Source organism: Candoia aspera, chromosome 2, assembly GCF_035149785.1.
Source record: "Candoia aspera isolate rCanAsp1 chromosome 2, rCanAsp1.hap2, whole genome shotgun sequence".
Lineage (NCBI taxonomy): Eukaryota > Metazoa > Chordata > Lepidosauria > Squamata > Boidae > Candoia > Candoia aspera.
In genome coordinates, this window is record NC_086154.1 from 179,369,062 (window position 1) to 179,395,147 (window position 26,086).

At 38.5% G+C, this 26,086-nt stretch overlaps 1 protein-coding gene across 1 annotated transcript in view; it reads right to left on the minus strand.

Moving 5' to 3' along the window:
• The window catches only part of LPAR1 (lysophosphatidic acid receptor 1), a 64,156-nt gene that overhangs the window by 22,852 nt on the left and 15,218 nt on the right, over positions 1–26,086 (minus strand). The window contains exons 2-3 of the mRNA XM_063294985.1: positions 9,631–9,806; positions 1,561–2,308 (exon numbers count right to left, since the gene is read on the minus strand). Of these exons, the coding sequence (XP_063151055.1) occupies positions 1,561–2,308; positions 9,631–9,690 (808 nt within the window). The 5' untranslated portion in view covers positions 9,691–9,806. The remainder of the gene's footprint in view (positions 1–1,560; positions 2,309–9,630; positions 9,807–26,086) is intronic.

Consider the following 26,086-nt stretch of genomic DNA (forward strand, 5'->3'; position numbering starts at 1 on the left):
TGAGTTGGGCTGAGATAGAGGGACTGGCCCAAGGTCACCCAACCGGTTTTCATGCCTAAGGCGGGACTAGAACTCACAGACTCCTGGTTTCTAGCTCAGCACCTTAACCACTAGACCAAACTGGCTCTCTAACGCCCACAATTGCTTGAGCCACGGCATTCAGAGCAGGTTGCAGTTTCTGGGTAGTCTTCAAGGGCAACCCCCATACGGAACACACCATAGTAATCCACACCGGAGGTCGTCAATGACACTGTACAAAATCCCTGATCCAGGAAAGGCTGTAATTGGTGTGCAAGGTGAATTTGTGCAAAGCCCCTCCTAACCACAAGTAGAACTACCTTCAACTTCAACAACTTCAAATAGGGGCTATATGTTCTGGAGGATTCCCAGAGTAGAAAACAGCTGTGTACAAGGAAACATGACCACGTTCAGAGCCAAAGGTGGAATATTTCTGGAATTGGAGGGCTTCCATACCCAAAGCCACTTTATTTTACTGGGATAGAGTTGAAACATGTTTGTCTAGACCCTCACAGCCTCCAGACATTGGAAAAGAACCTCAATCACACCTCCTGTTTAACCCAGAGTGAAGCTATACAACTGAGTATCAGCAACATACTGATGTTACCTGACTCCATGCCCATGGATTACCTCACCCAACAGTTTTATGTAGATGTTAAGTAAGATGAGGCATACTATCAATTTCTGTCAGCAGAGTATCTAGAATTTACCTCTCATTTTCCCCTCAGCAGGAACTGACCAATTAGGAAAAAGGAGAATTGCAAAAGCGTTGCTCCCCTCCTAACCATCATAGATAATCCAGAAAGATACTATGATTAGTGGCACTGATGACTGCTGAGAGATCAAGCAACACCAAGAGGGTCACACTTCCCTTATCTTGGACCTGCTACAGGTTATCCATGAGAATAACCGTTGTGAATTTTAGGCCTTAGGCCTGAGCCCTGACTGAAAAGGGTCCAGACAATCCATTCCCTCCAGAGCCCTCACCAAATAATTTGGATATATATCTTTTATATATAATATAATATATAATATATAATATATAATATAATATAATATAATATAATATAATATAATATAATATAATATAATATAATATAATATAATATAATATAATATAATATAATATAATATAATATAATATAATATAATATAATATAATATAATATAATATAATATAATATAATATAATATAATATAATATAATATAATGGTAGCGTCTCCCACACCTGTGTGATAAAAAGATGGAATTCTTTAAAAAAGCCTTCACAATAAGGGGTTGGCCTAATTGGTTGATAATTCAGCAACAAAGAAAAATATCTAAAACCAGAAAAATCTATTGAGGTAACTGACAATGACTTAAAAGCTTTAGATCTAAAAAGTCACAGAAAAAATAGTTAATATTTCTATGAAAATACTAGAATAGGAAATATTTTCCTTATTAATCTGTATTATGACAGTATAAAATACTTTTAACATGTAGCATTTCCATGAAATACATTTCCTCTATTTTGAGGAAAAACCATGTCTCAGGATACTTACCAAGTACAATGACAACAGTCTTTAGGAGACTCATCATGGTATCCCGATTCCTGCGTGGCCCCGAACTATGCCTTGACATTCTCATAGTCCTCTGGCGCACGTATCCAAAGATATGAGCATACAATACCACCATGACTACAAAGGTGACCAAATTGAAAATAGCCCAGAAGACCAAGTAAGAGTCACTATAGAGTGGTGCCATGTTGGAGCAGTGAGTAAGATCACAGATGCAATTCCAGCCAACACTTGGTATAGCACCCATGACAATAGCCACAGTCCAGATGACCACAATTACCACCACCACTCGCCGATTACTCATCCGCGTATGGAGCTGCATACGGAATACTGTGATGTGCCTCTCAATGGCAATGGCCAATAAATTGGCAACTGAAGCAGTCAGGCTAGTGTCAATGAGTCCCTGACGAAGAAGCCACGTGCTGACAGTCAGTCTTCTAGTGTTGGGTCCTGTGTTGAACATCAGGTAAAAATATGCCAGCCCTGCAAAGAAGTCAGCAGCTGCTAAGTTAGCCATTAGGTAATAAATAGGAAAATGGAAACGCCGGTTGACGTAAATGGCCACCATAACCAAGAGGTTGGCTAGCATGATGAAAACACAAACTGTAATCCCAAGGCCCATCACAAGCTTGCTCACAGTGTTCCATTCAGTTGCGAGATACTTCCCACTTTGGTTATAAAAGAAAGCAATGGTTTCATTGTAGTAGCACTGAGGTTCACTCATGCCTGCAGACTGGAAAAGAACAGAAGGCAGAATCTGAAGTTAGAATGAGAAAGGACTGAGGTGTCAGAGAAAGAAAAATTGCCCTAGAATGTTGCGCAGTTTAAAAAACAAAGGAGAACCATAGTAATTACTATATAATTGTGATTACATTTCAGGACTAAAATTGGGGCTGTAGAAAACTTTGAAAATGATAGTGAGATGCTTCTGTGATGGGCACATTGGTGGAAACCGAGTTTATATAAATTAACAGATAGCAGTTAAGTAAAATATACTAAATCTGTCACCTTATGTCATCTTATTTGAAATTTTGTTTATTTTTAAGATATTTCGACTAATAAATATGGATGCTGGTAAAAGTGACACACTATCACTTTCATATTGTGTCACATAAAAATAACGAATTATTTGATAAGATCCCTTAAAGCTGAAATAATTTTCTGACTTGCATGTACCCAGTAGATTTTCCATTTCTTACATGGTACAAAAAGGAGAATATTCAGGAAATGGAACTTTACTGTGATACTGTCTTCACTACAGTCATCTTCAGATGACTTCTTTCTGTGGAAGTTTGCAGATAGGAAGCAAGCTAGTTCTCCTCCTCCTCGTCATCCTGATGGGATTTTTTGCAGAAGAGAGTTAGCTCTACCCATGGAAGCTCTATCAAGAATTTTAGAATCCTTTTAAAATCAGGATTCTAACATCTCAGAGAGAGTCTCCATGGACAGAAAAGGGTCTCCTTTGAACACAATCCCCTCTGTATGTACAATGTAGTGGCAATGGCCTGGCAGAGGCAGAACAAGTGTACTTATTCCCATTATTCCTATTCCTATTTGGTGTCCTCACACAAGAACCCCTGAAGAGGGCATCTCTCTCGTGCTGAATCTTTTCAGCAACAGATATTTATGAAGAGCGATCAGTCTGAAAACTACAGAAAACATCATCTTTGTCAAAATTAGTGTTGATGGTAGGAATATCCAGATTAACATTGCAACTGCTGATCTTTCTGGATATACAATCATCCAGTTTTTCTTTCCTTTTTTTCTTGTCAGAAAGTCAGGGGCAGAAAAATAAAGCTGTGCTCTGATTTGGAGCGAATGTGCAGGGCAAAAGGGGGAAAATTCAGGGTTGCTTTCTGTTAGACAGGATGGAGGTATGTAACTGACAGGTGAAATGATGAAGATGGCAGTGGTTGTGAGACAGGCAGGTGCAAATATCTGTTATCACTACAGTGACACCTCACTGTCATCCAGCCTCTTTTGAGGACTGTGAAATTTATATATTTCATCTCCTTTCCTCTTCCCATTACTCTTTCACAATGTGGATATTACACTGAAGTCTTTTCTGCTCTTTAAAAATAATATTCACTTGCGCTGTTTACACAGCCCTCATTTCATATATGTATCTCTTCTGCAAATCATTCATTAATTAGTTTCTATTTATTTTAACCGTGTAAAATTGTAAATAATACAGGTTGAAGCTTTATCATAAGTACAATTAAAAAAAACCCAGGAAAACTCTTATTTGTGTGTTATTGGTAATGTGCTGAACTTTCAAGCTTAAAAAAAGTTATTTATTCTTTTCGGAAATGTGTGTTTCTCCTGCTGCTGCCCACCAGAAATCAGAGAACTACAGTCTGTGTTTTGGGGCAATATGAAAACCACAGTTTCTGGGATCTATTTTGTTTCCTATATAATACCTTAATGTCCATCCAGACCTTGCACTAACTGCCTAAAACTTCAGTTCTTAGCATAAATGCACAATTTATATGTACCTTGATGTTGACTTATATTTTCATAATAAATAAATAAGAATATGAAAATATTCTATTATAATTCTTTGCTTCTTTTTATAACCTTTCTAAGAATTCTTGCTATTGTTGAATTTTTGTCTAGAGCAGTGTTTTTCAACCTCAGCAACTGTAAGATGAGTGTACTTCAACTCCTAGACTAGACAATACATAGAGCAAAGGGAGTATGTCTTACTAAAAAAAAAATTAGGAAGTGATACTACTTATGCAAAAGGTCACAGATCTCATTGGAAGCTATGATTACAAACAGCCACTGTCCCTCTTGAAAGCTATGATTACCAAACCTCCACAAACCACTGGTTAAAAAAAAATGGAAGAAAATGCTGACCTTTCTTACTATTTATGCATTCTGAAATTACTATATATATATATAACAAATTGAAAAAAGAAGAGTTTTTAAGAAAGGGAAAAACAGAGTATGTGCTAGTAGCTTAAAATGCAGTGTCACACTCTGAAAGGGATATTTCAAACCATTTATCTGTATACATTATAGAAATGTTATAGCATATTCCCTTGTTGGAGTTGTGTTAAATGAAACCCCTGGTAGCACGTGTATAAACCTTGCACAAGTTTGCTTGTCTTACTTATTTTTTTATCCAAGGGGATAGTGCAGCGATAAAGCAAATGTGCTATGTAGAAGGTTTTCGGTTCAACCCCAGCAACACCAGGAACAGCTGGAAAAACTTCTGCCTGGAATATCAGTCAGCATCAATAAAGTGGACTAAACAGATGAAGGCTCTGACTTTTTAATATTTAATACTTTGTTAAAACATTTAAGGAACAGAATAAATAGCTACTGTAATAAAAGGAAAAAGGAAGATACAGCAGTGCATAAAGTACAAAATATTCAGTAACAAATTTTAGAATTATCATAAAATTTAAAATTAATTAATTAATTAATTATATGTATAGAACTAAATTCATTATATCAACAAAATGCTATGCAGATGATGCAGTACTAACCATTATGCAACCACAAAGTGCAGTAAGGGAGATGACTAAAACAAAAGTTTTGGTGAATTCTCAAGACATTAAATTAATGCATAAAAAACAAAGATAAGACGCTTATCCCAAGAAAAAGGAAGTTTTGTGCAGAAAGAGTCAGGTTGCCAGTCAATAAAAGACCCAGTGAAATATTTGGGACTGTATTTGACAGGCAGTAACAAAGATATATTTGAAAATAATTACACCAAGTTCTGGAGAGAAATTAAAGAAGATTTTGAAAGGCAGAAAAATTTAAAATTTTCCTGGTTAGGATCAATTGCAACTGTTAAAATGAAATATTACCCCAGATAATTTTTTTATTCCAAATGGTGCCAATTTCAATCCCAGAAAAACATGGAAGATTGGCAAAGAACTTATAATTTTAATAAATTTATTTGGAAAGGGAAAAAAGAAAACAAAACAAAAACTAGTTACAAACCCAGCATTAAAACCATGGTCCCAGAGGAAATAACATACTTCTTTGTCCCTGAGATAGAGGTTTTTTGGCAAGGTCACCAATTGATATGGGATATTAAGAGCTTATGTCTGAAGATGTTTTAATAGTGTAACTCCTTACAGTGCAAAAGTATTGTGCATTAAGAGACAGCATTGCACACATTTGTATGTAAAAGAATTTGCATTATATGTAATATCCCAAGTTTGCTTTTAGAATACAATAGTCACTGTACATCAACTTTCAATTTTTAGAATGCACATTTCTTGTGTGTGCCAATGAAAGTTTCAAGAACAGGAAATCATTTGCTTTAAAAAAGGAAAAAAAATATTTGGTCCCTAGGGTCATTTTTTATTTCCAAAATTCTGTCCCACTTATTGATTCATATGGAACTAAGGACACAGCTAGTCATAGCCATGAAGATACTTCAAGCATCAACAAAGCCCTTGGCAACAGGAGGAGCTGGAGACCCAGATGGTTTTTCTTCATAAATTCCTGACATGGCCCAGGGAGAGAGAAGAATATTGGAAGTGAATAGTTATGTAGATGGTACTAGTGGGAACTGTTTGGATATTTGATGCTGGGATATATTTCTACATTGAGGGACCCCTGGCAAAAGATGGGCTATACCTCACCAGAACTTGGAAGAACGTATCTGGAAAGCACCTTGCAAACCAGATCCAGAGGGCTTTAAACTCAGTGGTATGAGGAAGAGAGCCCAGGACCACTGTGTACTAGGAACAGGAGTGGGAAGGGTATGCAGGCTATGGAGGAACATAATAACAAGCATGTAAGTACAGGAAGGAATAAGCCAAGTGATACATCCCAAGGATTCTAGTTCCTGTATAGAGCATGGGGAATGTCCCTGTATAGAGCATAGAGAAATGTATAGAGCATGGGGAATAAACAGAAAGAATTAGAAGTCTCAAGGCAGAAAGGCAAATATGACTGAGTAGGTATTATTGAAAGCTAGTGGGACAGAACTTATAAAGGAAATGTCAACACTGAAAGGTATAGCTCAGTGTTTCTCAACCTTGGCAGCTTGAAGATTGTGGACTTCAACTCCCAGAATTCCCCAGCCAGCATGGCTGGCTGGGGAATTCTGGGAGTTGAAGCCCACAATCTTCAAGCTGCCAAGGTTGAGAAACACCACTACAGCTTATTCAAAAGGACTAAACCAGAAAAAAGGGGAGGAGGAGTGGCATTAAGTGTGAAGAAAGTGCAAATATGCACTAAGATTCAGGAATCTGAGCATAAAGATCCACTTGAGAGCATCTGGGTACAGTATGGATACAGTATCCATAAAAATATACTTTGTGTTACAGACTGTTAAAACAGGCAGAAGATCTGGATAATGTCCTCCTGGACCATATCACAGAACTTTCAGGGACGATATATTTGTGCACCTTCGAGTCAGTCTTGACTCCTGGCGACTGACTGGACAAGTCCTTGATGTTTTCTTGGCAAAATTTCCGAAGTGCCATGGCCCCCTTCCTGGGGCTGAGAGAGAATGACTGGTCGAAAGTCACCCACTTCATTTCCATGGCTGAGAGTGTATTAATCCTGGGTCTCTCCAGTGCCAGTCTTACTGTTTAACCACTAAACACAGTGGACAGCACAGTGTTGAGAAGACAGGACAAGAAACAATGGGTTTAAATCATAACAAAACAGATTTCAGTTGGAGATGACGAATAATTTTCTAACAATAAAAACTGTTCTGCAATAGAACAGACTCTTCTTTGGACAGGTGTGTAAACAAAGGCCACCAGTCAGGGATGCTTCAGTAGTGGATTCTTGCTCTGGGCAAGAAGTTGGACTAGATGATCCCTAAAGCACATTCCAAGCCTTACATTCAACTGTATTATGTGGAAAATGCATCTTTATCAAAAAATCTAGTAATCAAGAGATACTTCATTTGGTTCTAACACACATTTTCTGCAACTCCTTTAGACAGATTGAATCTGTTCTTCTTTGTTTTTGACACAGTTTTCACTTTGTAGAGTTGGTGTGATTCATGTAATGAAAGCACTACTTACAAATGATTGTTTCAGAATATATTATACATACGACACACATACAGTTTATCTACATTTTATTGGCAAACAGGCAGAATAATCTGAGGCTGCATCTACACAGCTGTTGTGCTGTGCTCTCCTCCCATCCCAGAACCAACAAGAAATCATGCCACCCTCGATTTTGTTGCCCCCATAATACCCGCTAACCGTGTATCCAGAACATGAGCGTGGCATGCTACTGCCCTTACAACTTTAATGCCCAACATTCTAACGGCTGCAGCTGGTGGTTCGCTCATCTGAAATCTCAGTCCTGCCCAATGTAACCCCCTGTAGGAAAAGACTTTTCCAACCAGCATGCACAATGCCTTGGTTATTCCATGCAGTGCATTTTTTCCTTTCCCATTGTATTGTTGATTGATATTTTTCTTCCTTAAACGATGTGTTGACCTATTGACTGTTTAAACTTTTGACTACCAAATGACGGCAAAGAGGTTTTTTTTAAAAAAAAATTATGTAGCCATCCAGATTTGTGTAGCTGAAATGCCCATGTATAATTACTGCTAAAAAGCTGAAGTTTGAGGAAGCTGTTTAACCATGAGGATGGGTATGAAAGCTATAAACTGCCCTAAGAATATGAGAAGAGGAAACAAGATGCCATGGCCTTCTTGGGAGCAGGGATCATTGGGAAAATAATTCTTAATCACCCAGGATTAGGAGTCCAAGAGCTGAGTTCCTGTAATTGCATGCATTAAGTTAGGCAGAGACTGAGCAGGTTCAAGGTGTCATACCCTCTAGGTTGCCTAGCTGACTGGCAGTTGGAGTTTCAGTGTCCCTTGCAACCCAGAGAGGACTGATGGGGCAGGGAAAGAGATCAGGGAAAAGAATGAAGGGGGTGGTCTCCCAGGAAACCAGCAGAGCTAACTGGAGTCACCACATTGCCAGCAAATTGCTGGCTGCTTCCCCAATGCACATCAATACATTCCTCATTGCCTACGTGCAGATTCCTGAGGTGGGATATTAGAAAAACACTTCCAGAACGTAACACCTTAAGCCATTTTTGGACTGTCTCAGCTGCGGGAGGACACTGAGATACAGGCAGAGGCCTGCAGAGATATCCTTGAGAAACACTCAGTGATCTGTTCTCACTCCAGGGAAAGGAGGTTGTGTGGATTTGCCCTCAGGTTTTCTTTGCTTTGCTAGATCTCTATTGGACATAAGTAAAGGTAAAGGTTTCCCTTGACATTAAGTCCAGTCGTGTCCGACTCTAGGGGGCGGTGCTCATCTCCGTTTCAAAGCCGAAGAGCCGGCGTTTGTCCGTAGACAGTTCCGTGGTCATGTGGCCGGCATGACTACACGGAACGCCGTTACCTGCTCGCCGAAGTGGTACCTATTAATCTACTCACATTTGCATGTTTTCGAACTGCTAGGTTGGCAGGAGCTGGGACTAGCAACACGCTCACCCCGTCACGCGGATTTGAACCGCCGACCTTCCGATCGGCAAGCTCAGCAGCTCAGCGGTTTAACCCGCAGCGCCATACCTACATATAAAACCACTATGTAAATAGAATGCTGTGGCAATGCAAACTATGGTCCCTTTAGTGGCATGCCACTGAGGTAAGGCTAGGCAAAACTATGAACACAATTCCAGTGCCCTATTGGATATAACTTACATCTTGAACACTACTCACTCCATGCGTTATAGTGAGAAGGAAATAAAAGATGCTTGAAATTCTACAAAGCCTTGCTTTTAGAAGTTTCCCAGTTGCGTTTTTGTTTGCTTCTGAAAGGATTTTAATCTTATCCAAAACTGTTATAACTATATCTTCAGGCCTCTCTTTATTACTTCCTAGTAGCAAAATGTCTGCTTGATAATTGAAAAAAAAGGGGAAAAAAAAGATCAGCACAATCATAATTACTAATTTATTGTCCATTCACTAATTTACTGTCCATTCTAGCCATAAGCAAAGCACACGATCTTATAACCATAAAATCTGCGATATCTAGAGTTTGACAGTTACGTAGGCATAAAAGATTAAAGAACACACTTAAGTTTAGAACTTTTTCAACTTACTTCAATTATCTGTGGCTGTGTCATCATAAAAAAGGGTACTTCAGCTGAAGGATCCGCCATATTTATTCAGCAGGGTTAATAATTTTTGTAAAGAACCCTCTGCCTTCTATGCCTTGGATGTTATGAATAAATTCTTGAGATTCTTGATCAGTTCTCAGTCATGCTGAGATTAAGCCCTAAAAAATAGAAATAGGCTTTAAAACCTTAGGAGACATTAAATACAATTCTCAGTAACACAGCCTTTTTACATGAATAACCATTTATCAAAAATCAAATTGCATTAGAACATATATATTCACATCATATATTAACATCTAATACAAAATGTTTATATGAAAAAACAAATACAGCTTCCAACAGCTTTTTCATTAACTTACAATATATTCTTTCATGTATAAAAATATGTCACAAGCTGTATATTGAAGTTGCATTTCAAAAAATACTTTAAAAAATTAACCCATGGATTTGAATTTCCATTTCTGCATTCTGCAGAAACAGGAAGAGCATTCAAGCAAGAGTTTCTAGGCTGTAGGTTAGCCTTAACGTCAGCAGTGCCTCCAGAATCCTAAAAATATTTAGAAACTTTGGTGCAGGTCAAACCTATATTTGTCCTTTTGCGTACTGGAAAATGTAGGGTTGCTAAATGTTCTTAACCCAAACCATAGGTTGGAAGAATGGGACGTAGAGCACTGATCTTGTATACTCCTTTCTTCCTTCATCAATGAGGGAAGGGATTAGAAGTTTCTGTTCCTCATTAGCAATAAATATTTTCCTGTTGTCTTTAAGTGCAACAAACTGTTAGTTGAGTGAAGCAGAGTTTGCTGCATTTGTATGTAATAGAAACCTAGAGTTTGCCACTGATTAGAAGCAGAAGCTTATAAACATTTATCTTCAAGCTCAGATGAAGGGAATATGATTCTTATTTCCATCAGATACCACTTATTTCATGATTTGAAGGATTATCTGTCTAGATGCCCCACACACATTTATATTATATGGTAGGTCCTCCTGCATCCAGGTCCTCGGTTTTAGGATAGTGGGGAGGGAACTTGTGCTTGTTTTAAGAGAGCCCACCAAATCAGTGACATGAGAAAAAGAAAACTAAGCAAATATCACTCTATTAAACTCTAGCTATTTAGAGGAGATTGCCAAAGGGTTTTCGTTTTTCACCTGGCCAATTCTGCTGAATGGTACAAATGAACTCTTACAGCAAACCAATGAGTTCCTGAGCTTCACAAAATTATTGTTGAGGGCTACAGTTAACAGCCTTTTATTGAGAAAATGAGTTTTTTCTTCTCTTTTATGGTATAAAAGATGTAGGATATGTTTGCACAATTTCTACTCCCTACCCTGAAAGAGTCTCGTGTTGTTGATGTTTCCTACTGCAGATTAAGGTTGCTATAGTAACTAATTATTTTGGCAGAGTGAAGAGGTTGAATTTAATTGTCTCCTTTTCACATGTTAATGGTTGCATCACCTGGGGGGGAGGAAGCTGCCCTGGACTTGTTTCAGTTTCTGTTTCCTCTTCTGTGCAGACATGTAGAGAGTCAAGCTGCTCTCACTGAGAGCCCAAGACTTTTAAATATGTTTTGCTTTTGTTTTGCTTTCTGTAAATAAATTCTTTTTATAGAAATGCCTGGTGTGTGACTTTTCTGATATCTCCTGGGCCAAAGGCTTTCCCAGCAATCTGCCAACATGTGTGACCCTTGGAGATCCCTGTTCTTTGTGCTACAGATATTCAGTGCTACCATTTTTCTTTGCTTTGCTGTTGGTGTGACACTTTTGAGAAAGGATATTTCTTTAACTTTGTTTTTACCCTGGCCACACCCATGTTTACATAAAGGCCCCCTTACTGTTTCAACATGGCTTCCAGCCAGAAGAACCACCTAAAGGATCAAAATCCTTCCCACTTATTTTTAGAACCTGAACTGGAACCCATCCCCAAATATGAGTGATTTCTTTTCTGTGTAGGGAAAAGGGGAAATATGAGAAGGGGAAATATGGTATGAGAATTTTTTTTTAAGCTTATGGCATGTACCCTCAACCTTAATGCTTATATGCAAAATAATAATGTGCAGATCATATAATATGTTGCATGCAAAACATTAAGGTTGAGGGTACATCCTAGAAGGTTAAAAAAAATGATCATGCCATATTCTCCTCCTTCTTACATAGAAAGAAAGTACTCAAGTTCAGGAAAGGGATCCAGTTCAGGTTCTAGAATGGAACTGAAGCATCCTGTCCATATCCTTAGGTCTCATAAAAACAATTGTCCTTGAGAACTTTCTTTGGTTTATGATGCAGTTGATAGTTCACATTTCAGTATAGAAAATGTCCTTTATTTTGATTTTTTTTTCTGCAAAAACATCATGCATCATGTCCTTTTGGGACTGGAGGGCATATAAACCCTAATCAATCAATCAGTCATCTCAGTCACTCATTTTATTTTGGTCAATAACCAGCAAAACAGATCTTTGAAAAACGGAGTCAGATTTAACACACCAAATACCAATGCAGCAGATACACCACAGAAATTGACTAGAATAAAACGAGCTATATATAGCAATACAACTAAAATTGTAAGTTTAAGAATTTGGGGTGTAAAAATTAAAATGGTAAGGCATTACGCAATTAGAATAAAGCAATTAAATTATTTAGAATAATAGAATAGTAAAATTACCAACCTAAAATAGAGAACCATTATAATGCTAAAGTCTATGAAAAAGCTGTAATTGATATTAATATTATTATCTAGAGAAAAATATGGTGATGCAGTGTATAAATAATAATACATAAGGAGTGATTATGGCTTAAGAAACAAAAAGTTAGAATCCAATTATGATTATTTATCTATATTATTAAAATGACTTGGGCAACTATTAATGAAAATGTCATGTCATGTCAAGTGACAGCAGAGTCAGATTAATAAAACAAAATACATATTTAAGCACTGCAGTGGTATGATGGAAACTTCAGGTAGTCCTTGCTTAGTGACTGCCTCAGACAGTGATTGCAGTTACAATGGTGATGAAAAAGTAACTTTGCGACCAGTGCCCGCATTTACGACCTTCACAGTCTCTCTCTCTCTGTCATGTTTTCATCATTACAGTCATTATGTGTTGTCCTGTGTAAAATCGTAAGCAGAGTTGTGGTCATGTGATTTTTCATTTAGTGACCCCTTCACTTGACAACCAAGTTGCTGGTCCCAAATGCAGTCGTTAAACAAGGACTACCTATATTATTTTGCTTTAAGCACATTGATACAATGTGTCACGAAACGTTACGATGTATAAACTACTGTTTCAATGTAGTTTATACATCGTAACGTTTCACATGCCATGGTGCTGATGCGCGTTTCTGTTTGGGAGGGAGCTGCTGTGAGACCTTGTACCAAGCTCTGTATCTGAATTCATTACAATGGAATGTGTTTGGGTTATGTTCTCTGCTCAAGGACTTTTCCTGCAGACCATCAGAAACCATTAGGAGCACCTGGGATTGTGAACATGAGAAGATTCTACGGGGGGAGGGATCTCATTTGCACCGAGGGTTTTTAGTTTGAATTTGGCGCGCTTTCATCATTCTCAGCTTTCTCTGTGATCCTGCATACTATTCTTCAATAAATCAGGTATCTTTGAAACCCTGCTTATGAGTCTGATATCCATTGGAATAGGCAATCCTTACACAATGTTATTTTCACCCTCCTTCTTAATACTTGATATTATTTTTGTTGATAAGAAAAACAGGTTAACAATATGCATGTTCTACCTACATTTCAAACGCTATATGGTTTTGCAAGTCGAGTACTCACAGGCCTAATATTGTGTTCTGAAAAAGCTGACTATATATTCCTATTTATTTCTCATACCCTCTTTCTTGCCTTTCTGTTTTCACCTTAACATTGCCCATTTCTGACCCCAGCAAAACTCTCAGCCCTCCACTACGTATAATTGTTTCTGCTCACTTCATAGTTTATATCTTAACGTGTTTCAAAACATGCACCTCTATGTCACACCACTTTGCATATGCATTAAATAGCCCAGAATACATATAACTTGTGAATTACCAAATCAAATACAGTTAAACAGGTAAGTGGGCAAACACCAGGAACTCAAAAAGCTTATTTTTGTGGTCAACTGGATTACAAAATAAGGAAGTCTGCCAATCCTTGGCCAGCCACAATTTCTGCCTGGTGGGCTATATTCAAAAAAGCCTGGCTGAAGTAGTTCCACAGAATTTATGAAACAGCAAAATCTTGCCTCTACAGTGACATGATCCATGTAAAATACACACTCTTGCTTTGAAATTCAGCTATATTGGCTAAATTTTGCCAAGATATGTTCCGTTGAGGTTTTCTTATATAACTTGGAAGTTATCATTTCTCTTGGGGGCTTTATAATTCCTTGTGCAAAGAATCAACCATCCCAAACCTAGAATTCACAGATTATAAGAACCATTAAAACAGAATATAAATTACCAATTGTTTGTAATGTTTAATTATTTACATGGAATAACTTTCAGCCAATGAGATAAAGGTCTATGATGTTATAAATAAAAATAATGAAAATCTATAATTGGATCCAGATTTAGGGGCACGCAGTAGGGGCTAGATGTAATGGGCTAAAACGAGTGAATTCCTCTGTTCTCTCTTACCTGTGGCAACTTCTCCATTCCTCCAAAATGGGAGGAATTTCTCCTCAATGGGACTGACTAGAGCTTGGGAAAAAACAGGATTCCCCAAACTAATTAGAGGTATCTTTCATGATCCAAACTGTTAGCCATCCCTCAATCTTCCTTGTATCTTAATTTACACCCTTCAGCAAAGTCCTCTAAGTATGTTGGTGTAGAAGGGGAAAATGATGAGGAAACTTAAAGGGAGAAGGAATGGAGAAGTCTGATTCTTCCACTCCACTGCAAATGCCTGTATTTGTATTCAACTGGCTTCAGTGTAGGTCTTGTGTGTGGAAGGGGTCAGCTTCTCTATTTTTTTTTAAAAAGCACCAGATGGTTATTAGTTATGCAATTTAATGAAGACCTCCTGCACAAAGAAAAATACACTTGGCAGATTATCAACAAAACACTGATAGTTTAGCCAGACCCAGCAGGATGAGAGAAATCCCTTCCCCATGTTCTCGTCTTACGTAAAAGTCAAAGGAGGACGGACTTTTATGTTTGGAATATCTCCCCCAAGTCCTCTGGCATGCACAAAATACTCCACAGAAAGAGGCCTGCCTGTCACATTGCAGATATATTTGCAAACAGGGGCAGCAAAAACCTTTCTTGGTATTTCTGATTGCCTTTAAAGTACACTGCAAAGTGAATGAATGAATATTTTCAGTGGAAGAAATGTTGTGAGTCAAAGCCATAAGAGGCATTCTTATTTCTGCCAGATGTAGAGAACAATCCCTCTTTTCTCAAGCATTCTATATGTGCCAAAGAATTGAGAGATGAGGAGAGTGACTCCAAATGAAAGCAGGGTACTATGGACAGAATGACTTGATGGGTCCCTGCAAGGCAAGTAAGAACTTTAAATAAGAATATATTATGCTTACTTAATTTGTATCTTTCTGGAATAAACCTTAGACTCAGATACTATATCTTAATTTGTGAGGCAAATACAAAGTTTATATTGTCTAGCCGATTTGGTAATCCATTCTGAGTTTGTAGACCAAGCTTATCTTCCTCTAAAGCAGGGAAAGGCAACACACAGTCTTAAGATCACCCCAAATCCTATTTCCTGTAGCCTGAAGATTTTTGTGACTCTTGAAGTCTCCTCCAACAATCTTGTTGAAATTTGTCAGTGAATTTTCCAAAAGTCAATAGTTCAGTTTCCCACAATGTTGAAGTGAGAAACACATTAAAATCATAATTTAAATTTTAAAATGATTAAGAAAGAAAGGGAGGGAGGGAGGAAAAGAAAGAGGAAAGGGAAGGACAAACCCCAACTTCTCTCTAAGCCAGAAGAAAACGGTAAATCCTGCCTTGATCTATATGGGACATGGTCCCACCAACTGTACCTGTCCTCCACCACAACCACCATCATCCAGTATATGCCAAAACATCTTAGAACAGTTTACAGTAAAAACAGCAATAAAATACGTAATATAATAATACATAAAACAGTATTAAGCAATATCAACCTTATTCAACGAAATGTATTTGTTAAGAAGATCAAGGAAAGTGGGAAAAAAATATTCCCCTATTCATATAGGGAAGGCCAGGATGTAAAGATTAGTTTTCAACAGGTACCTAAAAGGTAGTATATTAGGCATCTCCTAAATTTCAGGAGGCAAAGCATGCCAAAACATGGATACCACTACAGAGAAGACCCACCCATAAGCAGCTACTAGCGGCATTCAGTGATTCTTGGTACACTTGTGAGAACCCTAATTAGCTCAGTAACTAACTAGGTCTGTAACAAAAAAGGCAATCCGGACGGTGGCCTAGTTCCAAGTTGCCCTTCTGCTTCATAAGCAAAACCTTGAATCTGGCTCTGCAGCTAACTGGAGTTGTTTCCACAGTTTTAACATATGCCTAGCTAAGCGCCCCACTCAGTGACCTGTCTGTAGCTTCTGGACCAAGCTCAACAATACTTCACAGGAATCTAAATAAGAAATGAACAAATTTAGCTAGACAGGTTGTATATGTGTGCCCTTTTCAGGAACAAACTGAAGTTGACACTAAACACTTCTAGCCATCCTGACAATGCTGACATAAAGGAGCACCACCAGACAATCTCCTTATTGGAGAGTATAGACTCATTTATTTATTTATTTTCCAAATTTCTATTACCGCCCATCTCTCCCAAAAGGGGGACTCTGGGTGGTTAGAATTCTCAGACCCAATTCTCAGACCCAGGAACCACCCACCCACAAAATCTTTGTCCTATCGGTATTCGATCTCTATTTACTGGCCCTCATCCAACCCATCAGTATATCCAGGCATTGGTTCAGGCCATGCACAGCTTCTTCTGATTTAGATAGGATAGGGAAGTAGAGCTGAGTGTCATCTGCATATTGTTGACATGCATCTCCAAAATTGTTAACAATTGCATCCGATTGTTTCACTATAAAAGTTAAATAGCACTGGGACAAAACATGGACTTCTGGCACCCCATATCATAGGTATCCAAATGATGTGGCTCAATAATACTTTCTGAGATTATTCCTGCACTGCCCTTAACTCCCATCAATGATCCAGGAAAAAAATCCCTCACAGCATTAAAAAACTCATCAGGTTCTATAAGGCTCCAGGTGGACCACCTTAATGGGTCCTCTCCCCCATTCTCAGAGAAGAGAATTAGTTAAGACATGGAAACTGCATTTAGTTTAATTACTGAAACATTGGTAGGACTAAGTTTCAAAAGGAAATCAGTGATCCCCAATTGCTTTGTACTGTTCAGTCACCTCCTTTTAACACAGAGAGAGCAAATTTGATTGAGAAGGTCAAAAAGTCACTGAAGCTCATCTGAGGAAAAAAAAACATTTTTAGCAACTAGTTACAACTGCAAATAATGCAAACTAGCTTATTACTGCACTAAGAAACCAGGTGGGCACAGCTGAGTCAACTCTGTACCATCCAGCTCACTCACCCAAAACTCAGTAATAGATGCCAGGTCAGCTCTTTTACCCACAATCAACTGATAGATGATTCTTGTCTTACTGGAAACTGACCTGGACCTTGCTGTTCCCAAAATTGAAGAGCAGCCCACATGTGCACCAAAGATTTCTAGTGACATAGATAAATGAATTGAATTATAATCAAGGAGCAGAACATCGATTTTAGGTTAGTTCCAGGTTTTGGACTATATGCATTAGGATTTTTTACTTACTTTGCCTGAATACAAGTCACCCTACACACACACACACACACACACACACACAAATATAATATTACCTGTACTAGGTCTAAATGTACAAAGGAATTATAAGTCTAAGTCTCAAAGGAATTACAGCTTGAACTTCAAGATCTAAAAATTACAATGTTTAAAGTATAAGTATGTCAAGCATGGATCATGTTGACTTAACACTGTGTGCACAATTATTAGGCAAGTGAGTATTTTGACCATATCATCAATTTTATGCATATTTTCCACCTCCAAGCTGTATAAACCTGAATGCTTATTGGATATAAGCATACCAGGTGATGTGTATTTGTGTAATGAGGGAGGGTGTGGCCTAAGGAGATCAACACCCTATATCAAGGTGTGCATAATTATTAGGCAGCTTCTTTCCCCAGGCAAAATGGGCCAAAAAAGAGATTTAACTGACTCTGAAAAGTCAAAAATTGTAAAAAGTCTTTCAGAGGGATGCAGCACTCTTGAAATTGCTAAGATATTGGGGCGTGACCACAGAACCATCAAATGTTTTGTTGCAAATAGTCAACAGGGTCACAAGAAACGTGTTGACAAAAAAAGACACAAATTAACTGCCAAAGATTTGAGAAGAATCAAACGTGAAGCTACCAGGAACCCATTATCCTCCAGTGCTGTCATATTCCAGAACTGCAACCTACCTGGAGTGCCCAGAAGTACAAGGTGTTCAGTGCTCAGAGACATGGCTAAGGTAAGGAAGGCTGAAACTTGACCACCACTGAATAAGACACATAAGTTGAAACCGCAAGACTGGGCCAAGAAATATCTGAAGACAGGTTTTTCAAAGGTTTTATGGACTGATGACATGAGAGTGACTCTTGACGGACCAGATGGATGGGCCCGTGGCTGGATCAGTAACGGGCACAGAGCTCCACTTCGACTCAGACGCCAGCAAGCTGGAGGTGGGGTACTGGTATGGGCTGGTATTATTGAAGATGAGCTAGTTGGATCTTTTCGGGTTGAAGATGGACTCCAAATCAACTCCCAAACCTACTGCCAGTTTTTAGAAGACACTTTCTTCAAGCAGTTGTACAGGAAAAAGTCTGCATCTTTCAAGAAGACCATGTTGTTTATGCAGGACAATGCTCCATCGCATGCATCGAAGTACTCCACTGCGTGGCTAGCCGTTAAAGGCCTCAAAGATGAAAGAATAATGACATGGCCCCCTTCCTCACCTGACCTAAACCCTATTGAGAACTTGTGGGCCCTTCTCAAACGGGAGATGTACAGTGAAAGAAAACAGTACACCTCTCTGAACAGTGTCTGGGAGGCTGTGGTTGCTGCTGCACAAAAAGTTGATTGTCAACAGATCAAGAAACTGACAGACTCCATGAATGGAAGGCTTATGACTGTTATTGCAAAGAAGGGTGGCTATATTGGTCACTGATTTTTTGTTTGAAATGTCAGAAATGTTTATTTGTAAATTTTGAGTTGTTTGTTTATTATTCTCACTTTAACAAATGAAAATAAACGAGTGGGATGGGGGAATTTTCATTTTTCATTTAGTTGCGTAATAATTCTGCACACTAATAGTTGCCCAATAATTGTGCACATATAGATATGCTCCTAAGAAAGCCAAAACCTAACTTCTACTTTCTTAAATATTCAGGTTTGAGGTTTATTAACATTCTGGATTGACCGAGAGCACTGTAGTTGTTCAATAATGAAATTCATCCTCAAAAATACAACTTGCCTAATAATTGTGCATGCAGTATAAAGCTGACAATGTACAATGTATGTTGGCAGTAAAAGAATTACCCTTTTTAGAGTTACCAAGTTCAACTGGTGATCTGCCAGGCCCAATCTGTGATGTGGATACTGTAGCTCTGCTAATGTGGACACAAGGAAGTAATTAATGTGCAATTAGTACTGAACGTTCCAGGACTAATGAATCAATACATTTGTTTTGTTTTGTTTTGGTGAAGTTGTAAATCACTTTTACAGTTTGAAGAGACAACTTCATCAAAACAAAAGAGATTGATGTAAGCATTGACATAATGGAAAGACTGATAATTCATTTGTTTTAAATTTTTTAATTCCCCCTCTTACAAAATATCACAATAAAGCCAACTTTTGGTCAAGAAAGCTTTGTAAAGCTTCTATCCTGACCATTAAGGTCTTTCTAAATGAACTTATTGTTTGGATATTAACATTTTGTTCATTTGAAATACAAATACAAAAGTTACAAAAATAGAGCTTTTTCCCTAGGACTTCAAAGAATTGTGAAGCTGGGAAAACGTAATTTCTTCCACACTAGTACTTCTTTTGTAACGGACAATGGAAGGCAGAACAGGTCATGTGGACATCACAGCATGTTCTAGTTCCTGTACTTGGCAGAAGGAAGCAACACATCTATAACCATTTGTAATTTTTCAAAGAAAGTTTTTAAAATATATTTAGAGGCTGAATTCTTTTATTATTATAAGGTACAGGACATATGAATATTAAAAAATAATAGCAAGTGGAACTGTCCCCTCATTCTGGAGCAATGCACAGAATATTTCAATTTATTATTTCTATTTTATAAAATGGTTTTATTTCTTTAAGGTCCAGAGCTTTAAAATGAAAAACATCAAAGCAGGAATGGTCCCCCATCCTCAGAAAGGCTCCATTATCCATTATGGGGAGGTAGAAAAATTTGCTGCTATAATTCAACCCAGATTAGTAAGAGCCATCCCATTTTCCCTCCCTCCGTAATGTACACATGAACTCATAGACGTAACTCTATTCATACACATGGTAAGTAGAGGATCACATTTTCATACCCAACTTATTACATAGCTCAGAGGAATCTCGAGACACCAGCTTCACAGGAAGAGTGCTTTCAACCATCAAGCTGGCTTTCCACCATGAGCTTGCTTTCTAGAGTTAAGAGGTGTGAAGGGCCACTGTTTCCAGATGGCTCTCATTAAAATAGGCTTTCTTCTCTATTTATAAGGGAAATGGGGCTTTCATGAGTGGGAAGGAATGGACTGGAGCTGGGAAGGCTAAGTGGCCTGCTCCCCTAAGATCCCTCTCCCTAGCCCAGCTTCTTTTTACAATGAAGGGTGGCATTTACAAATTATTTTTAAAAGATAACTACCTCTCTACTTTTAAGATGGCTATAGACCTGAAGAGGGTTCTCAGTGAAAGCCTGAGCAAATCAGAATGGCAAGGACTGACAGGACATATTCAACCTAAAGGGAAGAGAGTCATCCCTGTTTTACAAGGAGAATCTATTTATTATGCATGAAGGAGTTTTGAAATGATGCGTTTTGATAATTATATCATTAATATTTTTATTTCTTAAATCCTGTAATGCCAGATAGCCTTAACATTCAAGGATACACCAAGTATGTTTTTACATTGATAAAAATATTTCTCTCTAGACTTCAGTGAAATCTAATTGTCAACGCTTATGTACATAGTTATAAAGACCTTTGAACTGGCTATGGTTTTCTGCCAATCCCTCTATTTATGTTTGCTGATTTACTGTACTACATAATTCTACCCAGACAGCAAAGGAGAGTTGGATAAGGAAGTGCCTTAGTTACTTTGCAACCAAATAAAGAAAAGCTTCACTCTATGTAAGCAGCTCCCACTATTTTCAATGAATTTTCTTTCTAGATAACTGCATAGAGAGGATTGTAGCATATGATACTATACATACTGTACATTTACTCAGGAATAAGCCCAATTAATACTTTTTGAAGTTATGAAATTATATTTTTTGAAATTAATAAACATAGAGCAACAATAGTGTATATCACTGCTTTTTTATTTATATAAACAAATGTACTGGAATTCAGTTTAGTATTTGTACCAAATGCAGCTGTTTCTACATGTGCATATCCATACCAATATGTGAGGGCAAGTTCTGTATATGCACATATGTAGCATTTCTGTACACATATGTCAAACATGTAACATTATTAGGGGAGGGCTGCAAAATGTTTTCTTTCTGAAAAGTTGTCCAGCTTAACAACAGGCTCATATAAAGGAGAGCAAGGCTAAAGTTGCCCATATTAGCTAGCAGCAGGTGACATCTGGTTGAAATCTTTCTCATTAGGGTGAAATGTATTTTTTTCCTATTTAAATAACAATTACTGTTCTTAATACACGCATTTTATGAAAATCTGTGCCTTTGGTGATCTGTTATGTATTTATTTTTTTAGCAGTGTGTACACACAAGCATTTAGATATATAGTGATGAGGAACACAAGTCTGTGTACCCTGATGAAGAACATATATTTGGAGTGATTATATACAATTTTGCTAACTACAATACAGAACCATGAAGTCAAAAGCAAAGTTTAGCAATCCTAAACTCTTAGCAACCCTAAGCTCTTCTTGTGCAACAACTGTGATATAGGTCATTCTTATTTCACAAGCTTTATTTTATGGAATCCACAATGCAATACAGTATGTCACAAGCAGAGAACTAAAGACTAGCAGGAGGTAAGTGCAACAGTTTGTATGGGTTGTTGGTAAAATAATTGGTCCCTCACACTATTGACCAGAAACAAATCTGTACCATTATCATAACACTGGATGCTTGTATAAAGAGGTGCATGTTGAGGTGAGCTCAACAGCCTTAAAAGAACTTTTCTTAAAATGCAGAAGATACCGGTAATGTTGCCTTGGCCCACTGATTAAAAACAGACCTAATAAAATAAAATGAAAAAATGTTGCACAAGGGAGACAATTGATATGCAGTTTTCTAAACCAAAGGCTGAGTTTTTGTAGTTTAATCTAGAGTATTTGTCTAAACTGAAAACACAAATTCTGTATCACTGCAAATTTGGAATTGAGGACATCAGGTGAAACCCTGAATATAAATAATGATGAATATTGATCTTCATTTTCATTTAGGTACCATAATTCAATTAGAAAATCATGTGTCAAGTATGAATATACCTCTTTAAAAGAGCTCCAACTAAACATAATTAAAAAATTGTTTTGCATAGTACATGTTAATGCTTAAGCATGATTTCTGGTGGTATTTCTTGTTTTTCCTATGAATACAAGAGCATTTTTACCTTAATCTTCAGTTAAATCCTCTAATGCTGGGAAATGAGTGGGAGAGTATGCTATGAGTGTTGCTAGCTACAAAAAGACATTATGCCAACTCCTGGGGGGGGGGGGGGGGAGCTTTTATACAAACCTGACACTTAATAACCAGACCCAGACCACAAACGACTTTCAAAAAACAATTAAGTGAATGATAGCTACTACTACTGTGATTTCCAGAAATGCTCACAGTTCTTTACAGTTACTTCTTCAAATATCATCTTACCTTTGCCTATTCCATATAAAAGAAAGAAAAAGATGCTGAGACAACTCCAGTGGAAGTGTCAGAAAACAAACAGACCAAAACATTGAAGAGTCTTTTGGTTTTGGTTTAGTAACTTTTTCAGGATAGTTACAATATTTTAAGAACAAAGCAAGATTTTCCCTTACCTCACCATTTGAAATTTGCTTTGTTAAGTATAAATAAAGACTGAAAAGGAAGGAATAAAAGTAATGTCATAGTTATTGCAACCCAAATACAGCTGAGGTAAAGTAACAAGAAAATAAATTGCCCGTCCTAATTTGAATATAAACAAGTAGGTTTATATTAGTTTACCCTCCAGGTACAGCAGGGAGAATTAGACACATTAGGTTAAGAAGTAAAAAAAAGCTTACTGACTTTATTCTTTGTTGCTTCTGCTACATCCATCTTGGTGGAAACAGATGAAGTTCCTTTGTTCTTCTTTTCTAATTACATAGTTTGCCCTAAACTATCAGCCCTACAGCTGCCAAGAGGTACATGAAAGAAAGGGCAGAATCCCTCATCAAGGCCCAAGCACATGGCCCTGATGAAGAGAGCAGCATCCATGCTGCTTCTCCCTGGCTGGAATAGATGGAAAGAGAGAAACAGGAAGTGGGAGTGGCAACAAACAGCTTCCTCAGTGTTGCATTTTGGGCAACCTAATTTACATGTTAATGAGGCATGCTGGATTTGCCAAAACTTCCAACACCCCTTCTCAAATCCTGCATGAATCATGCCTACACAAGATTTAACTCACTTCGTAGGCCTTGATAGACACCCTTTGCAAGTGGCTTTGTCAGGATGTCGGCAATCATGTTCTCTAAGGGACAATACTCCAAATTTATTAGTCCTGTCTCCTGTGCCTCTCTAATCACATGGTAACGAACATCCATGTGCTTGGTCCACCCTCCCACCTTCTTTGATAGAGAGAGTCTTATACAACTTTGGTTGTCCTCAAAGACTCTTATTGGAGCAGGAACACTTACCCCCAGGTCCTCAAGTAAATAGTTGAGTCATTGTACTTCTGCACATGTCTCAGCTGCTGAGACATACTCTGCTTCAGTAGTTGAGCGGGCCAATATAGTCTGTTTGCGACTAGTCCAGCTCACAGCCCCTCCCCCAAACAAAAACACATTCCCACTAGTGGATTTGCGATCAGTTGCATCCTCTGCCCAATCTGCATCGGTGTATCCGACTAGTTCAGGAGAACCAGTTGCTGGCAGCTTAAGCTTCAGGTCTGCAGCCCCCTTCTGGTATCTTGCCACCTGCTTAATGCCTGTCCAGTCCCTCTGGGTGGGTGTGCTGATTTTTCTGCAGAGGATCCCCACTGCAGTTGAAATATCTGGCCTTGTTGTGTTCAATAGATACAACAGCTTCCCAATGGCCTCTCTGTAGCCACTGTTCTGAGGCAACAGTTTACTAGTGTCCTTGACTTTGTGAAAGTCTGGTTCCATTGGAGTTGGCACTGTGTTTGCATCTTCTAGCCCCAGGCTCTCCAATAACTCTAGAATCTCTTGCCTCTGACTAAGGAGAAAACTTCCATCCTCCTCTCTTAATTTGTATCCCCAAGTAGTAGCTCGCCTTCCCAAGGCATTTCACTTCTACTTCTTTGTTCAAATTGGATACAATTTCATCAATGGCCCTTTTGATCCTCATAACAGAATCAGATCATCCACAAATGTCAGAATGAACACGTCTCTGCCATTCTTGTGTCGTGTGTAAAGGCAGGGATCAGCTTTGCCTTGAGTGAAACCTTGCTTTATTAGCATCTGGTTTAATTTCACATTCCAGGCCCTGGCTGCTTATTTCAACCCACAGATCCCCTTCTGAAGCTTACACACTAAAACCTTTGGACTTCTCCCTTTTCATTTTGTTTGGCCTTAAAGACCCATTTGCAACCAATTGCCTTTTTGCCAAAAGGCAACTTTGTGAGTGTCCAAGTGTTGTTGTGTTGCAGAGCCTCAAGCTCTTCTTGAGCTGCTTTCATCCACTTACTTGCTTCAGCTGGCGGGAGCTGTTGCAGTTCCTTCCACGATGCAGGTTCTTTCAGCAATGCCACTCCTGCGAGGTAAGACAGCCACTTGGCTGGAACTCCCTTGTTGGGTCACGATGAGCGCCTCAGGTCTGGAACAGGACTCAGGTCTGGATGACACTGCATCTCTGCCCCTTCTGTTCCTCCTGGTTCCTCATCATCTGACTCAGGCGGAGTCTCTGTCTCAATGTCCTCTCTCTGGACTTGCCTGCTCACTGCACCTGGAAACGCTGGGTAAGGTACTTTGAACAAGTCATCATCACCTACCCCTTCTGCAGTGCTATTGGTTAGAGGATTCTTATTTGGCTCTGTTTCATCTGTTGCTTTTCTTGGTAATCTATTTTGTAGGTAAGTAACTGTCATTGCTACTTCCCCCCGTCTGTTACCCCCAACAGATGCCTGAATCGGCCCACACAGCTTGGTGTGAGTCTGCTCCAGGGGCTGCTTGGAGCTCCTGGTGCTTTGTTTTGAAATTGCAGGCCTTGTGGCCTTTCCCTGCATGCAGGCTTTGCGCCCTGCATCAGTCTTACCACAGTCCTTGCTTGCCAATCCATTTTTCTTCACTTGAAGAACTGCATTTAAATCCCTGCATTCAAATTGTCTGTCCCAGAAAGTGGCTCTCTTGTCCTCCTTTCCTTGGTGGTTAGCCACACATGCTATGTCTGGCCTCTCACAATTGAAAAAAATCAAACCTTGATCTAGGAATCCTGTTAAAAAGACACCTTTTTGATCCATTATTTCGCATCTGTCACCCTTAAATCAAAGGGTATGCCCCTTCTTCATGAGGGCAGATGCGCTAATCAGGTTCATTCTCAATCCTGGAACATACAAAACATTATTTGCAATTATATTTCTCTGTGTGGTTCCATTTCCACACCTTAGGAGGGCGTGCCCCTCCCCTTCTACTGCGATTGTTCTTCCATCAGCTAAACCAATCCCTTCCTTTGAACTTGGGTTCAATTCAATAAAGAAAGAAGGATCATTTATCATGTGCATACTGCATCCGCTGTCTATAATAAAAGAAGAGCAACTTTTATTAATGGCTGAAAATGCAACAAAAGTTGTTTCTGAAGCCCTTTCTCTGTTCGTTTTCTGCTCTGCCTTCCTGGCCCAACAATTTCTCTTTAAGCGCCCACTCTTTCCACAAAAATGGCACTTGATGGCTTTCTTTGTCTGTGAAGCACCTTTCTGCTTCTGACCTCCATCTTTGCCCTGAGGCTTTGAAAAATAGCTTGCCTCTTGATGGGCTTGATTTGCATTTGAA